At 40.3% G+C, this 18,110-nt stretch overlaps 1 protein-coding gene across 3 annotated transcripts in view; it reads left to right on the top strand.

Moving 5' to 3' along the window:
* The window catches only part of CA8 (carbonic anhydrase 8), a 52,532-nt gene extending 34,976 nt beyond the window's left edge, over positions 1–17,556 (top strand). For 2 of the 3 annotated variants that reach the window (XM_061342760.1, XM_061342758.1), the window contains exons 8-9: positions 2,756–2,927; positions 16,895–17,556. In XM_061342760.1, coding sequence (XP_061198744.1) covers positions 2,756–2,890 — 135 coding nt within the window. In that variant the 3' untranslated portion in view covers positions 2,891–2,927; positions 16,895–17,556. The remainder of the gene's footprint in view (positions 1–2,755; positions 2,928–16,894) is intronic. The other variant, XM_061342759.1, reaches the window with a different exon arrangement.
* Positions 17,557–18,110: the final 554 nt, after the last annotated feature.

Genomic DNA, 18,110 nt, shown 5'->3' with positions numbered 1-18,110 from the left:
ATGGAGCTGTCATTCTGCTGTACTCATTGTCAGAGTTAACTGGCTTTGTATTGAATGGCAAGGTCTCTAGTCCTTTTGTGTACCTCATTCAAAACCAAGACCTCCTGAAGCACAGAAATAGTAACTAGCATATGGTGCTGGAGTGGGAATTGTGTAAAATTTTTGTAGTCTGTGAAATAAAGTGCTCTGACAGGTTCGAGGTATTCAGGCAAAAGGATAGCGCTTCTATTCCTCATATAGAAGAAATGTCTGTAGAAAACATGCAGATTCTTTGTTTTGTGTGTTCTATTCTACAGCAAATATTTAAGGAAGAAAAAAAAAAGTCTTCAAGATCTGATTAAAGGGAAGTGGTAAAAACATTCTTGCAAAATTTTTCAAAATATAAACTGATGGTGACTGTTCACATTGTGGCTTTACTTCTTCACTGGTTAGAATTCGTTCCTGAATTTCAGTCTGAACAAGCCTAAGTCATCCTCAGTGTCTTCTGAGAATGAGAAAAGTTTTTATAAATGGCTATTCCTGTTGAAAGTATGTGAATATCCAAGGATGCTTCGCCATGTGCCTCTAAAATATTTGTTTCCTTGGCAGTCCTACAAGGTGCACTTCACAGCATTGACTTGTGAGGGGTTGGGAGGAGAAAGTAAGCAGTTCCATATGACATTGAGCAGGATGTGTACGGCACATGTATTGCCTTCTCGTGGAAATTTAACAGGGGAACTAGTGCAGCACAGCTGGTGTCGTTTTCTGACAGAACTACTTCTCAAGAGTGAAGTAGACCCAGTGTATAGAAGGTCTCTGAATCATGGTATGAAGGACTAAACAAGGAGGCTGACAATCTCAGAGGCAATTCCCCTTTGGAGGAGGGCTACAATTCTTTACTTCCCTGAAGACTAAAGAGCAGGCATGGGGATCAGGTCAGTCCTACTTTCCTGACTGAAGAAACTGGAAGCTGCTTTGTGAGGAGTAACTCTGTGAGAAAGATTTTACTGTGGGGACTGGGGCAGAGCATTGTAGTAAAAGTGGGAGACAGCTCATAAATACCAGCTTTGCAGAGTCTGCTCTTCCTTCTCCTTCATCTGTGTTTGTTTGAAGTCTCATTCTCAATAGATCAAACAAAAGCCACATTCTTGTAAAATGTTCCTTCCTAAACGGCAAGTATTTCAGATTTTAGAGAGTTGATTCAGACGATGAAAGAGGCTACCTTTACAAAATCCTTTCAGTGATTTACTAGTGTCTGACTCCTGAAGACTTTTTCAGTTCCAAGCCTGTAGTAGGTTTGTTTTCGGTTTGCTTTAAACAAACAAACAGAAATCATCCAAAACAGGATTCTGTTCTCAAAGAACCTTCAAAGAACTTTGCAGTTCATTCTGCTTTTCATCTTTTGAGTCTAAGCTGTTGTCTTATATCTCAGCTGTGGGAAGCTGAGTGTTGATTTTTAAGAACACTGCTTTCTGAGGAAAACATAGCAGAGCAGAGCTAGCCCCTAAATCAAGTAAATAAGTCTGTATCAATTCTGCTGTAGAGTGGAAAACAGCAATGAAGGCAGTTGTCTTCCAGGTTGCAGTGCAAAAGAGTTCTCTGTAGGCAGTAAAAGAATAAAAATGCCATTAACTGCTATTTAGTACCTCATTTCTTTTAATCCTGGAATCACACTTGCATCCTCTCTGTAATCCTTCACTGGGTGTTTTTCATGGAGAAATTATAATCTCTTAGATGATAAAATGATTAAATACTTCAGGCTTCATTTTGCTTTTTGTGTAGCTTGTTTCGAGTCACAGCTGAGCTGAATAGTAAGGCATCACAGGGTCAGTACAGGCTCAAAGGCTCAGGCTAGAGGAGTCAGCCTTCAAATAGATTTGCTGTATCGCACTAACATAGCTTGTCAATACACCAAAGCAAAACCAACCACAATTTCTTAGTAGTTGTAACTGCTTATTTAAAATATAATTCTCTTAAACAGCAGTGTTGAACAATAAGGTGTTATATTGCTGAGATATGCATTGATTTTCTTAGTTTTTTATCACACAGAGCTTGATGCTGATATCGGGGATGGAGATGAGAGCTGCTCACATTCTTCCCTACACATTTAGAAAAGTCTAAAGCAGCAACATATTTGTTTTGGACCCATAGAAATGTTTTATATTGACTTTTTGTTTGTATTTGATTTCTAAGTACACTTATCATCTACAGAACCACCAGAAGGGGTATTTCATTTTGATGGGAAAAAATCATATTTTTCCATATAAAATTTCAGCAGACTTCCTCTAAAGCTGAGAGTCTGTTCAGAATTCTGGTTTAGAAAATAATTTTTATTTAAATGAAGCAACAGTTTCAGGCAATAAATAAATCACTGGAAGAAATTCAGAACCATTTATAGTGAGCCAAGTTATTAATGAAATGCACTTCTTTGAAGAAGACCAGAATGATTACTCTCATGTCACAACTGGGAGGTTGATTCATAGAGTGTAATACACAATGGCCAGGAAGGTTATAGATCCCAAAAGAAGCTGTTAAAAAGCAAAAGATAAGTTTATGCACATGGCCAAACTATGTGCATAAAACTTCTTACTTTCCTCTGTTAAATGCTTTGACAGTGCTGACAACTATTTTTAAATGTTTAATGATGTATTTTGACCTCAGCATGTGGTACCCGAATACTCACAGTATCAGAGCTGCAGAAGTGGCTGATTTTGATCATTGGTCATTAATGAAGAATGTGTCTCAGCTTTTTCATGCCTGTTTTTCTGCCTTTCAGATAGAGGAATTTCGTAGACTGAGGACACATGTTAAAGGTGCTGAGCTTTTAGAGGGCTGTGATGGAATCCTAGGAGATAACTTCAGACCAACTCAGCCACTTAGTGATAGAATCATCAGGGCTGCATTTCAGTAGCAGAAGAGGAAGAATAACAAAAAATAATCTTATTCAGGTAAGTAAAAGCTTAGCAGAAAAATCAAAACATTGAAGTAATTTTCATAGGGGATCTTTAGCTAAAGGAGGAAACACACTGAGTTTATTTCAGCTGATGTTATGATATATTGTCACAATCGTAAATTTTGACACTACTGTTTTGTTCTGTCCTGTGATATAATAGTTTGGTTCCTGGAATAGTTTGATTACTGTTAGATTCTTTAGTGGCTGGAATCTAATATACAATTTGGTGAATTGAAATATTTGTAGTGTCTTCAGTAGGCAGTGGATCATTCACAGATCACAGTTACTTCCTGTAGCTTTAAATTTCTCCTACAGTATATACTGAGGTTCAGTAGTTAATTTCTTACTTTTTTTTTTTTTTTTTTTTTTTTTTGAAAACCAGTCATTGGTGAATATTTCTAGTGTTGCCTGTTAAAAAACAGGGTAGTAATTCTGGAAGGAAGCCTTTACTTCTCAAAGGAGGCTATTTTTTGCATCCCTTCTCCCTGCTTTACAATGCTATTCTTTCCCAACAAGACTGAATCTTGGGCAAAACCAGTGCAGATGCAAGAGGAAACTAATTAACTTCTGTTATGACCAATATTTCATATTTCATTCATGGAAGCAGTTGCTGCTTCTTATCATCAGTGATGTTTTCAGCCTTCACTGGCTCAGAGAGCAAGAATTTAAGGATTACACTGAATTCAAAGCATAAGAGCTAATACATATGTGAACCCACATCATCTGCACTTCAGTTATTAAAACCTCCCATGTCATGTTCCCCTAGCCTCTAGCAGTTGCAAGACATTCCCTCAGTGCTCAACATTTATGCCTAAACCTCATTATACTTAGTTAACCAGTGTTGTACTATAATGAAAAACCTTGTAATGAGATTTTTAGAGAGTTAAAGTCCAGGGAAGTGATTGAGTCCCCATCCCTGGAGGTATTTAAAAGATGTGTAGACATGGCACTTAGGTACATGGTTTGGTGGTGGACTTGGCAGTGTTAGGTTAATGGTTGGAATCAATCTAAAGAGTTTTTCCAACCTGACCATTTCCATGATTCTAAGGCAACTAATAACCTTGAAAGTAATGAGGCAAGACACTAATAATTATGGCTCATTTTGTAATAAAATGGCTCCAACTTGGTATAAATAGTAAGACAGCTGATCTAGGAAGTCTTCAAGAAAAGAATGAATCTATTAACCTGCTTTCTTTAAATTAAAGTTCTGCTACTTTTTTAACATAGTATAATTTTTCATCTACTATCCTACCATAAACTTAGATAATAAAGACACTGGGTACTCTCCTTTACTCTATTTTACTGATATATTTTCATATAAAAGTATGAGTTTTTCTATCTGCACATTTCTTCAAAGCTATATGCTCACAAGAGAATTAATTAATTCAGAATTTGGAATAAAAGCATGCTGATGCAAGGTTTTTGATAAACGCTTTTGGGTAAGGACATCTATTTGTACATTAATTTTTTGCCGTATCTGAGTCAATGATGGAATTCCTTAATTCACATGAAACTCTGTTACGGAGTTAATCCTTTTCAGAGCACGCTCTGGGCCCAGCACCCATATTGATATGAAGTTAAGAAATGATTGGGCAGCTGATAACCCCTAAAATAGATTGATAATTTTGTGCTTCCAAAAATGTATCCAAGTGCGGAGATTATCTTTATTCCTGCATGTGACAGGAAATATTAAAGAGGCTTGGACAGTGGCCAACAATTTCATGGTCTTTCCATGTAGCATAAGCATTCAATATAGTGTATCCTTCTAAACATTTTTGAAATGAGGGTTTGTTTGTATTTTATAACCCTATTTAATATCCACACCCCTGAAGTTAAGCAAAGACAGCAAAACGTTGGTACTTTTATTAGTACTGTTTTCTCATTCTGCTATTTAATTTTGGGCACATCCCTAAGCCCAATTCTCAATTACATGGTTCTCTGCAGTCACCAAATGTCATCACTTTAATCTTGAAATGGATGTTTCAAATTCATCCCGGCTTCTGCATAAAAATTACTTGGGAAAATCATAGCAATATTAAAGTACAATTTTTCGCAGAGAGTGAATAATGGCCTCAGGCCAGTGCAGGTAATTCAAGTCTGTAACAGTGAAATTACTTGACATGCTGAGTTTGAATTTTCAGCATGAAAGAGTTTCCTTTACAATGCTGGAATTGAAATGTAAAAATTTCCCTTTTGCTTTCATGTTTGAAATTTTGTTACATTTGCCAATACTTATAAAGATTTGTTTAAAATAATAAGATTTATCTTGGCCATGGTTCACATAATCTGCAGTTTTAATTCCCAAATGATGGAATTTTTAATGTAAAGTAGTAGTCCTTACTGTAGGGCTATGCTAATTATGGACTCTCAAGCACGGAGAAGGAACTGTGACTTCTGGCATTGTGTAGCCCACGGAAGAAATGGCATTTGGCTCTCTATACCTGATTGAATTACTTATCAGAAATTCGTTTGGTCAGGTCTTCTTTTTAGTTTTAGATGCATCAGTCCAAACAGCACTGAACCAATCAAAGGTTCACAATATATCCTTGCTACTGAGTTTGTCTTTGGGGAGCTGGAAGAATGAAGTGTAAAAAGAAATTATGTGGCTTTGATCACCTTTTTTCTATTCGAACAGAGAGAAAGGAAAGAAAACAATTCTACTTACTTTGTAGTGATTTCCTCACACAGTTCTGTCCAGAAGGAAGGTGTTGAGGAGCTGTAGCTTCCCACAGAGATCTCAGACATCCTCAGAAGACACCTTCCCTCATGCATAGGAATGGGTTATGGTCCTTAAGCTGAGACTGCTGACATTGGCTGAATATTGTGATGAAGACTCAGTAGCAAATGGGGAAGTAACAGTTTGCAGGGTAGCATCTACATAGTGATCCAAGAGGAAGCATTTCTTTCTTTCAAAGAGATCACCTTTTATTTTGAAGCTCTGGTATGTCTTGAATATGTACAATTACAAACACACTGGTGAACTTCTTTTCTGACATGATGCTCCTCTGCCAAGGCTGCAGGAACTCCTGTCAGTAAAGGTTTCAATATTTTCTATTATTCCAAATCAGTGTGGTACAGCCACTTGAAGAACCTCGAGGAACATTAGTTTTCCATGACCTTGTCACTCTGTCAAGGAAAGATGGATACAGATGTGTCCGTAAGTGTTATATACACAGGAATAGAAAGAGGTTGCTTGAAAGGTCTAATTAGTTTTGACTGAATCAGAATGCAGGCTTTATGCATGCCATGCTCACAAATCTTCAGAACATCTGCTCTTCAGCCTTAATTTAAACCTTGATAGAACTGAACCCTTTGTGGCTTCTGATGAAATGGCTTATGTTGATCTTTGATGCAATTTGTGATAGTTTATCGACATGAAGGCAGAGTTGACACAAACATGATATATCATGGTGTGTTATCTCAGGTAAAGAACTACTTTCTTCCCCTGCCCCCTTCAATATGGAAAAGCCCAGATCTAAAAATACCCCTCTCTAGTTCTAGAATAAAGTTTGGCCAGGCTCTAAAGAAAGCCTTCAGGAGCATAAACTGGGTAGAACATTGTAGCTTCACTGCTCTCTTTAACCCAGTGGGCTTTAAAATAAGTTTGTGGCTGTCATGTTGGCCTTTTTTGGCTCTGCATTTCTGCCAAAAATGGATCTCCCTCCTGTATCTTGGGGTTAATGTGCCTTTGGACTCTGTTGTGTGGGTGTTTTTGGAATACATTCGTTATACAAGAGCTTTTGCATCCCTTTCTCTCCTGCAGTCGCATGGAAGGTGAAAAAATTGAATTCAGTTTTAGTGGTGAAGAACAATAAAATCACAGAATACCTGTAGTTGGAATAGTTGTAGTTGGCCTTTGGAGATCTACTAGTCCAATCCTCTGCTCTAAGCAATTGCCAGGCCATGTCCAGCTGGGCTTTAAATATTGTAAGGATGAAGACTTAACAACCTCTTGGAGCATCCTGTTGCTGTGTTTGACCACCCTTGCAGGGAAAAAGATTTTTCTTAATTTTAAATGAAATCTCCTGTATATCTGTTTGTACCCACTGCCTCTTCTCCTTTCACTGGATACCACTGAGAGCCTGGTGCCATCTTCTATACTTGTTTACATGCACTGATAAGATCCCTCTTGACACACCTCTTCTTGAGGCTAGCCTCTCAGCCTATTTTTCTATGATAGGTGCTTCAATCTGTTTATCATATTTGTGGCCTATTGATTGTATCTCTCCAGTATGTCCATGTTTCTTGTGAACTAGGGAGCCCAGAACTGGACCCAGTACTCTGGATGTTTCGTCAGTGCTGAGCACAAGTGAAAGATCATCTTCCTTCACCTGCTGACAGTGCTCTTCCTAGGGCATCACAGGAGGCTGTTGGCCTTCTTTGTTGTGGGGGTGCATTACACAGTATCACAGTATGTTAGAGATTGGAAGGGACCTCAAAAGATCATCTAGTCCAATCCCCCTGCCGGAGCAGGAACACCTAGATAAGGTTACACAGGAACGTGTCCAGGCGGGTCTTGAATGTCTCCAAAGAAGGAGATTCCACAACCTCCCTGGGCAGCCTGTTCCAGTGTTCCGTCACCCTCACTGAGAAGAAGTTTCTTCTCAGGTTTAAGTGGAACCTCTTGTGCTCCAATTTGTATCCATTACCCCTTGTCCTTTCATTGTTTGCCACTGAGAAGAGCCTGGCTCCATCCTCGTGACACTCCCCCTTTATATATTTATATACACTAATAAGGTCACCCCTCAATCTCCTCTTCTCCAAACTGTAGAGACCCAGCTCCCTCAGTCTTTCCTCATAAGGGAGATGCTCCACTCCCTTAATCATCTTAGTTGCCCTGCGCTGGACTCTCTCCAGCAGGTCCCTGTCCTTTTTAAACTGAGGGGCCCAGAACTGGACACAATATTCCAGATGAGGTCTCACCAGGGCAGAGTAGAGGGGAAGGAGGACCTCTCTCGACCTACTAACCACCCCCCTTCTAATACAACCCAGGATGCCATTGGCCTTCTTGGCCACAAGGGCACAGTGTCGGCTCATGGTCACCCTGTCGTCCACCAGGACCCCCAGGTCCCTCTCCCCTACACTGCTCTCTAACAGGTCGTTCCCCAGCCTATACTGGAACCTGGGGTTGTTCCTGCCCAGATGCAGGACTCTACACTTTCCCTTGTTATATTTCATCAAGTTATTCCCCGCCCAGCTCTCCAGCCTGTCCAGGTCCCTCTGGATGGCAGCACAGCCTTCTGGCGTGTCGGCCACCCCTCCCAGCTTAGTGTCATCAGCAAACTTGCTGATAGTACACTCAATTCCCTCATCTAAATCGTTAATGAATATATTAAATAATACTGGTCCCAGTACCGACCCTTGAGGCACTCCACTAGATACAGGCCTCCAACTAGACTCCGCCCCATAGACTACAACTCTCTGGCTTCTCTCCTTCAGCCAGTTCACAGTCCACCTCACTACCCGATCATCCAGACCACACTTCCTCAATTTAGCCGCAAGGATGCTGTGGGAGACCGTGTCAAACGCTTTGCTGAAGTCGAGGTAGACCACATCCACCGCTCTACCATCATCCATCCACCGTGTTATTTCCTCATAAAAGGCTACAAGATTGGTCAAGCACGACTTCCCCTTGGTGAAGCCATGTTGACTGCCCCTCATAACCCTCTTATCCTTGATATGCCTTAAGATGGCACCAAGGATAAGGTGTTCCATCACTTTCCCAGGAACGGAGGTGAGGCTAACCGGTCTATAGTTACCCGGGTCCTCCTTCTTGCCCTTTTTGAAGACAGGAGTGACATTTGCTTTCCTCCAGTCCTCAGGCACCTCTCCCGTTTCCCAAGACTTGGTAAAGATGATGGAGAGCGGTCTAGCAATGACCTCAGCCAGTTCCCTCAGCACCCGCGGGTGCATCCCATCTGGACCCATGGATTTATGGATATCCAGATTGCTCAACTGGTCTTTAACCCATTCCTCATCGACTAAGGCAGACCGCTCCGTTGACCTATCTTCATCCGGGGTCTCAGCGGTACAGGGCTCTTCAGGACTGCCTCCAGCAGAGTAGACAGAGACAAAGAAGTCATTCAGTAACTCTGCCATCTCTGTATCTTCTGTCACCAGGTCACCCGTCCCGTTCATCAGCGGGCCTACATTGCCTCTGGTGTTAGTTTTACCTGCCATGTATTTGAAAAAGCTCTTTCTGCTGTCCTTGACCCCTCTCGCCAGCTTTAATTCCAAGGAGGCCTTAGCCATCCTAGCAGCTTTCCTACATCCTCTAGCAGCAGCCTTATATTCTTCCCAAGTGGCCAACCCTTCTTTCCATGACCTGTAAACTCTCCTCTTCCACTTGAGCATACCGAGCAATTCCCTATTTAACCACGCAGGTCTCCTGACCCTCTTCCTCGACTTCCTACGTGTCGGGATGCTCCGATCTTGAGCTCGGAAAAAGCAGTCCTTGAACGTCAACCAACTATCTTGGGCCCCTTTCCCTTCAAGCAGCCTAGCCCACTGGATTTCCCCTAGCAATCGCTTGAAGAGGCCAAAGTTTGCCCTGCTAAAGTCCAGGGTTGCGATTCTACTTGCTATTGTACTGACCCTACCACACAAGATCCTGAATTCTACCATCTCGTGGTCGCTGCAACCAAGGCAGCCCTCAACCTTCACTCCTTCAACCAGACCCTCCTTGTTAGTGAGGATGAGATCCAGCAGCGCACCTCTCCTGGTTGGCTCATCCACCATTTGCATGAGGAAGTTATCGTCTATACACTGGAGGAACCTCCTGGACTGCGGCTGGGTTGCCGAGTAGTCCTTCCAGCAAACATCAGGGAAGTTAAAATCCCCCACGACGACCACGGCCTGTGACTGTGAGGCCGTTCTCAGCTGCCTGTAGAAGGCGTCGTCAACTTCCTCACCCTGATCCGGTGGCCTGTAACAGACCCCCACAACAGTATCGCCCCTGCCAGCCTGCCCCTTAATTCTCACCCACAGACTCTCAACTCGCTCATCATCTGTCCCCGGACAGAACTCAACGCACTGTAGCTGCTCTCGCACATAAAGAGCAACCCCACCACCCCGCCTGGCTGGCCTGTCTTTCCTGAAAAGGACATAGCCCTCCATGACTACATTCCAGTCATGTGAGCTGTCCCACCACATCTCTGTAATTGCCACCAGATCATAATCTCCCGACTTAACACAGGTTTCTAGCTCCTCCTGCTTATTTCCCATGCTGCGCGCATTGGCGTACAGACATTTCAGGGAGCGAGCCGAGCACACCGATTTCACCCTAGGATTACAGGAGGCCTCCCAGTCTTCATCAATTCTGGAGCGCTGTCCCACTGAGGCAAGCCCAGCTACAGCCCCATCCCCCTTCGAATCTAGTTTAAAGCTCTCCAAATGAGCCCTGCTAATTCGTGCCCCAGCATCCTTTTGCCTCTGTGCGATAAACCTTTCCCACATCCCACATGCATTACTGATTCATGTTTACCTTGCTGTTTACCTGGACCCCTAGATCCTTTTCTGAAAGGAAAAGAGAGAAAGGATAACTTTGTGACTTCCTCAGTGCTGCCAGTAGCTTTTTTTGGTACTTCATACTTGACTCAGAGCCATAAGGTTATTTCCTGATAGCCTCAGGGGATCTTGGAATCAGATTTGTAATTCTTACTGTTTTACAGCAAAGCTTAACAATGGGGAGAACAAATGCTACCACTCTTGGAAATCAAGTGAGAAAAAACTTAAATATTCCTTTTGTTCTGGGTTTTTTTTTTGGCAGTTTGAGTCCTGGCTCACTGTTTTTAAACATGTGAACTGAGACTATTCCAACAGGCTCTTTTATTTTGGGGCTTGCCACCATACCTAATGGATAGGTTCTTTTTCAGTAGCTCATTCTTCACTGAAGCCAGCATTGTTTGTGGTTTCCAATGGATTTATTACCCTCTCTTTAATCCTTGTTGCTTTACATGTGGCTGATTTGATAGGCATGCCTTTCTCTTCCATTACATCACTGAAACAGCTTTATCTGTGAATGAGCAAGTTGTCTGATTTCGAACACTTAAATATCCACTTGAATTGATAATGATACCAAATTCATTTTGGCATGCCTATGTGTCTTCATCCCTGTATAAATCAGGTTTTCTAAGCATGATTCAGTGCATAGGGTAGTTAAATGTCATTGCTCCCCTTTATTAAGAGGAGATAAAAGAAGTGCCTGGTACAGAAGTCATTGAAATCAATGAGATTCTTTAAATAGAAGGCAGTAAGAACTAGTTCTAAAAAATAGCTTGCTAAAATAATATGGAAAGAATATTTTCTTTTGAAAGTGATAAAATAAAATTTCCACTGAGCATAATTACTAAGGAATTTGATCTCCAATGTGTTGTCTCAGGAGTGCACATCCCAGACACAATTTATTTTGTACCCATAAATAAAGAATTGTCCTTCAAGTGTGACGATGGCTTATACCTACTCCATTTTCTTATACACATTACTCCAGTTCTCCTGAACAATTTTTTTTTGTGATTGATTCAGAAACTCCTTTTATATTCACAAATGCATGTACACATTCATACCTACATATACATATAGGTATTTGGTAGACCTCAGTTTGTAAGTAGCTGCAAATTCATCCTTATAAATTAATATTCCTTTAAATTATGATAGCAGAAATGAGTTTGGATTAAGAGCCATTGTTAATATAATTACTGTTTTCCTAGTTGTACGTTCAAGATTAGAGAAAAGAAAATAAACGACATCATTAAAATACCAAGGTTGTGCTAGGCCTGAGGAACAGGAAGGAATAATTTAGGGTGGGAGAAACACAGACTTCATGCTTGATACTTCAGAGACTCTCTGCATGATATTAGGAGGTCTAAGCAGACAAGCAGAAATTGGTGCAGCATTAGTTTCAGAATAAGGAGAGAGGGCAGTGTGGTGACGGTGACTGTCTGCTGTGTTCAGTGAGTGGAGAGTGCAAATTACTTGCTTTTGAAGCTTCTGAGCTGCTCTTGTGGCAGCAAAACTATGCTGCCCTTTTCATAGGACATTGAAGAGGGCATCAGTGCTGCCAGTGGGAATGAACTAGTACTAAACAGGTAGTGGTGCATTCCCCTTTGCGGCACTTTACATTGTTTAGTAACTAGATTATAGAATATGAAGAGACATTCAGGTACAGCATGAGCTATGGAGCTGTGCCTTGCCTTTGAGAAATGGAGACGAGTGGCACAATGCTCTGATCTTTATTTTTTAACCTAAGCAGATCTCACTGAGCTTCACATTTGAAGTTTACTAGTAGCCTTTCTAGTTCCTGAAGTTCACAAACATGTTGCTCTGCGGAGTTTCCAACACTTAGGGATTTTATTCTTTCCTATTGTGTAGGTCCAGAGATGGAGGAAGCTTTCAGCAGCTATGCATCGTTAGGCTACTATGACCATTCTTCTCTTTTTCCTGGTTTAAAAAAACCCCAACACCACCAGATATTATCAACACTTGTTCTTTAGAAACACAAACACCAGTTTCCTAGGTTTGATGAAATAGGAGTATTTATGTTGCTTTGCAGCAAGGGATTTTTCATTGGTCATCCTTTGTCTCCATGAGTTTAGGGTTTGTACTTAAAAGGTGGTTGGTTTAATTGTTGATTGCCTTTGAAAGAAACTGAACTTCCTGTTATCAATAAAACTGACTATTTTTCTCCTGTTTTTAAGATCTTCTGTATAGAGTCTAACACTGCTGTTACTTCAGAGTACTTAAGAATGTTCTTACATGTGAGTGTGTGACTACAGTACATAGGGCTGTAGGCCACACACCATAATTGGAGAGCTACTTGAAACAGACCAAAACTTTTGGCCCATTTGGGGACCAGGAGCTTCAGGAATGGCTAAAGATGGTGCCTTTTCAGGCACTGCTTTGTTGTAATAGCAGGGAATGGAGTGTGCTCTGAGATTGTGAACCCTGTCTTCTTAGCCTAACTTGTTTTCCCACTGCTGAGGATTCAAATTAGTGAATAGCAAAACATGCTTGTTTGTGTGATGTACCTCTGTCACAGGAGCCATAATTTACTGATTTGGTAGCCACAGGCAGCCCAAAAGCCACAGACTTGTTCACTGCTGTAGTAGGAATTTATGCTGTGTCCTGGCCAGAGCATTAGTACTGGGAGTGAGCAAGCCCTAAACGAGGAAGAAAACCATTTTGAGTAGTAGCTGTTTCCAGAATTGGTACCATATTGCAATTGTCCTTGTTCGATCCTCTTCTGAGTTCTTACTAGAAATACACAAATATTGGTGAAGGAATGGGAAACAGTTGGAATCCCTTAGCATGCTGAAGAAGAAGCAAAGAAGAAACAAAATACTGTGCTTTTTCCAAGATAAAAATATCACAAGGTAGCCTAGGAATTAGACCCCTGCTTATGCTTTAAGTGAGATACTTCATTCTGACAAGGGCTTCCAAATTTCGTGGCCTGTGACTTTCTGTCAGCATCACACATTCTTTGCTATCCACAATGCACTGTTATCATCAGCATTTTTATGTAAAGTGTTTTGAGAGTAAAATTTCCAGCTGCTTACCATAAACCATGTATAGTTTGTACACTGCTGCTTGGGAAGTGATAATGTAGCCAGGAGTGCTTGTCATAAAAACATCCTCACAGTATATTTATTGGCAATTTCAACATGAAAGTTAGAGTCTGAACACACACTGAAGCTCTGCCATGTTATTTTCAGTTATGAGGAAAATGCTGCAAATTAGTGGTAAGGCAAAATGGTAGGAAGCTTAAATCATCTTTGATAAAAATACACCTGTTTGTTAAGATATAGAGACTCCAGATTAGTACATGTGAAATATAGTGATGTAACAGCTCTCAAATGTCAAGGATATTAGAAAGACATGCAGATGCATGTGTCTAACCATAGACAGAGGGGAAAGCCTGCAATATGTGTTCTTCCTTCAGCAATGTACATTTTAGGCAGTGAGAGTGCACTCTGTTTTACCTGCATGAAATAACACAGGGAGTTTAAAGAAGAGCATTATTACTCCATTGAAACTGAAGATCCAGGTAGTCACAGGTCCTTACTCTTATAGGAATTTGTAATTCTAATTATTTTATGTGGATGAAAACAGTGCAATGAAGGGATGCAAACAGGCTCTTGCTAAGCAGATAGCAATGTTTTGAAAATAAATAGCAAACAAAACCAGCCGAGTTATTTTGGTTATTGAAAATGTTTTTGCAACTGATAACTGTCACTCAAGGAAATACCAGCAGTGACTGTTGTTAGCAATGTTTTAAGACTAACCCCAGAGCAGTGTTTGCACAGCAAAACTTACTGTAACTTTTAAAAGATTTTTAGACATCCCCAGAGGTCAAGGGAAACACAGGTACACTTTAGTTAGCTATATGTTGTTAAATGCCACAGAACTAGATGTAGACTCAGTAGGTTGTGACCTATTCATGGAAGGAATGCAGAGTGTTTCAAGATAGCTAAGGTGGTCAGTTCTCTTTTCTGTGACACTCTGTATCCATGTCTGGCCATATTTTCAGGTGCTCTTTTTAGGAAGGAATAAGGTAATAGTAATGCGTAGCCAGTGTTAAACTGGTTTTGCCATCCATGTCCTTTGATTTTCTTTAACATGTTAAGCTTTTCGTTTAAACTTAGTGTTGAGGAGAAGGCAAGAAACTTCTAGAAGGAAAAAAATAGAAATATAGTGTGAGACAATAATGGTAAGGATTATGGTATTCAAAAGAGGTAGAAAAGCTCTCCAGAAAGCAGATTGACTACTTTTAACTAGCAGAGGGAAGTTTTTGATCTTATATAATGATCTTGGCCTAAGCTGCTACAGTGAGGCATCTTATTTTCTCCCTATCAGATGGAAAGGTATATGATTTTGGCCATCCTATTTCATTTCTCTGTAGTCTGTTTATTTGTACTTTCTCAACAGTTCTGGAAGACTTTGAAAAATAATCCTTTTCACTGAAGCTTTCATATATCTTCTCTTTTAAATGTGTTCTGTCTATTACTAGGCAAACATTGGAATCTTTGGTTCTTAAAAATATACCAGCTTGGCCCTATCTTTGCTCCTGCTGCTGCTCGTTTCTGAGAGTCTTGCATTTATCCTGGTTTTATACAAAAAAATCTATTCTTGGTGAGGAATATAAGTACATAAATTTTTTATATGAAAGAATTAGAAGTAAGTATTATTGGAAACATAGTGATATTTTTACATTCTGAGGTTGAGTTCTGAATTTTGATTGTCCTTGTTATTTATTTATTTAAAAACCATGGGTAGTGTAATAATAGCTCTCAGATTTCCCAGGTACATACACCTTATGGCACTGATCCTGGAAGCTTTTCTTTGGGGATGGTTTTCCGATCTGTAGAGGACTCCACCAGAAGCAGTGGGACTCCGTTTAATATATTTAGGACTCAACCCAAAGAAAAGAAATTTCAGAGGCAGAAATATAATCTATAAACAAGCAAGGCATCTAGGCATCTAGGCAGTTTTCTGATTATAATTGATTTGCCCATTTGTACAATTGTAGCTCAAATACTACATTTCCAAAAACTTTTCAGAAGAGTAAGGGAAGCAGGTATCTTCATATCTACATAAAACTTCAGCTTGAATAGTGTGTTACTTGACCACATATATTATGTAACAGTGCTATTAATTTAGCATGGTAGAGAAATTACTCTTAAACAAGAACAAAATGTAGACATGAATAGCAACACCATCAATGTATCAACGTATGCAATCAGTCTTTTGTCAAACGATATGTTAAGTATTTCTGTAGCAAACAACTGAAATCTTCAGGCTGGCTTGCTATTAGACCCCTTTCCAAAAGTAATCCGTTAATACAATAGCTGCCCAAATCCCGGTTCTACTTAATTTCACTGACTTTGATTTTTGGACTAAAAGCATTAAGCTTGAACTAGTGAAAAATGTACAAAATGTGCATTCAATTAAGGAGTAATTAGATACTCAATCACCCTTACATCACACTAGGGATTATCCAAGAATGAAGAGAGATAGTACTCACTGCAGTGTATAAAACAGTTTTCTTAATTAGTTTAGTACTAATTGAGATTGAGAAAGTGTCACTGTGTCACAGCATTAGTTTGCCTATGCAGAACCTTAAGAACACAGGTTTTGGCTTCTTTTGAGCTTCCTGACTCAGATTTTGCAGTCTGATTTCCCAATCCAGTATCTTCTGTCCATGCAAGATGAAACTTTCTGTTCATTTCAGGGAGGGAATGGGTCCCTGAACCCTTGTATCAGTAGCCCACTGAAAAACATGTCGAGTTTTTCCAGAGATGGAGAGTAACTTATGATTATTACATGTTTTTTTATAGTACACCTTTATGAAAAAACCCGTGAAAAACCGGGAATCTGAGCAGCTGGTTTCCTAAGGTTATGCCAAAGCACACGAATATGTGTTTGCATGAAACCAAGTATTGATTTATCTCTGCTGCAAATGAATATGAATATTGCTGCTATTAGGAGGGACAAATTGAGTGATGGCTTTCTATCTCCTGAGCCCACCTGACTTAGATGAAAACTGCATACTCAGAACTTCACTTGGTAGAGTCCCTAAAATAGTAACTGTTAAAAATCTATCTGTGACTAATATATTTTCCTTTCTAGTTTACTGCCATGCTCTCCACATGGGAATCAATTACCTGATTGATTCAGAAAGCCAATTGGAAAGCTTTGTTTCAAGTTAATAATTTTACCACCGCATTTAACTTTTCATTTTTATTGCCATTTCCTCCATTGGTAGTAAATCTTCCAGCACTGACTTTACCCTAAAACAGAAGAATCAGGACCATTATGTCACTGATGTATATACCCTGAAATTGCCCCCACCTGCTGTCATGAAAACCCAGCTTTTAGTTTTCCCTGTCTCCCTGGCTGGACATAAACAGTCTTTCAGACCCACTGTGGAGGAATTTCAGTAACATAATTGTTCCATTCTCTTTTCAGAGAGGGGGAAGACAATGCTCCCACAGTGCCCTCAGATGAGAAATGGAAACTTTTGAGGCTGCTGCTTCAGTTGAACCACAAAGCCTGTATTGTTTCTCTTCATCTAATTCAGCCTTGATAGACAGCTGTGACAGTTGGTCTGTCCACACGGTCCAGTGAAGTTCTGGGAATGGGGCTGTACATTAAAAGAAGAAAACACATTAAATCTTCCAGTTCACACTGTTAGCTATTTTTAAATGGTAATTATCATAGCTTATATAGTTTCTTTACCACAGCATTCAGCAGCAGTCTGTGATCCAAATAGTACTAATTTTAAGCTTGGTATGAATGTTAATATGTACACATGCTCATTATTGTTTTAAATGTTAGATTTAATTTGTTTCCATATCATCTCTTATGCTGTTAGTAACCAGCTTTTCTGTAGAGGGGAGATGCATTCTATAAAGCTAATAAAAGCATTGTTTGCTCACAGAGACCATTATACAAATTCAGAATTAATTTCTGGGCAGAAAGGAGCATTTTTCTGCCAAACATATGCACTTAACGTGGCTTATCTAAATAAATATGAATGACATTTGCATTACTAGGAACCTTACTGAAATCATGGCTGATTTTGAAATAAGGACATTTAACCAATATAACAATAAACAGAATCATCTGGATTGTTTTCTACTTGGTGATTCATGGAACTTTGCAAAGAAATGTTCAATTCAGGCAGAAAATGATCAGCCTTTGTTCTCTTGTGAATTATGTCAGTTCCATTTGTTCTGTACATTGCTGAGGATGGTGGTCAGGGGACCTGCTCTGCATGTCCTGAGCTCACTACGCAGTGTGGGGATTGTCATGCTGGGCCACACATGACACATTCTGACACAGCAGATAAGGGAACTGTAGTCAAAGCCAGCTAGTCAAGCTCATAGCTTCTGAATCCTGCAAAACACCAAGGGCTGAATGGTCTGAAGGAGAGTCAGTAATAATGTGGCGGGCAGTAGCTTTGATCACCATAGCTATCAGCGAGGTCCGCTTTACTAGCATGAGGAGGGCAGGTTTATGTAGGGACCTGTGCGAGTAGAAGAACACCAGAGGCACAGATGGCAAGCTGCAGGCCAGGGCACAATGGAGATGCAAACCAAGGGTTCACAAAGGAGAGATTGCTCCTTTGGAGCAGATTAGGGAGTCATCAATCACAAAGTCATCACCAGGCTATGGTAAATGC

The sequence above is a fragment of the Neopsephotus bourkii genome, unplaced genomic scaffold (assembly GCF_033783945.1).
Source record: "Neopsephotus bourkii isolate Nb327-2 ecotype Australia unplaced genomic scaffold, CSIRO-AGI_Nbou_v1 NB_1820, whole genome shotgun sequence".
NCBI lineage: Eukaryota > Metazoa > Chordata > Aves > Psittaciformes > Psittacidae > Neopsephotus > Neopsephotus bourkii.
The sequence above is the reverse complement of the archived record's forward strand: the minus strand, read 5'-3'. Positions and strand labels throughout refer to the sequence as shown.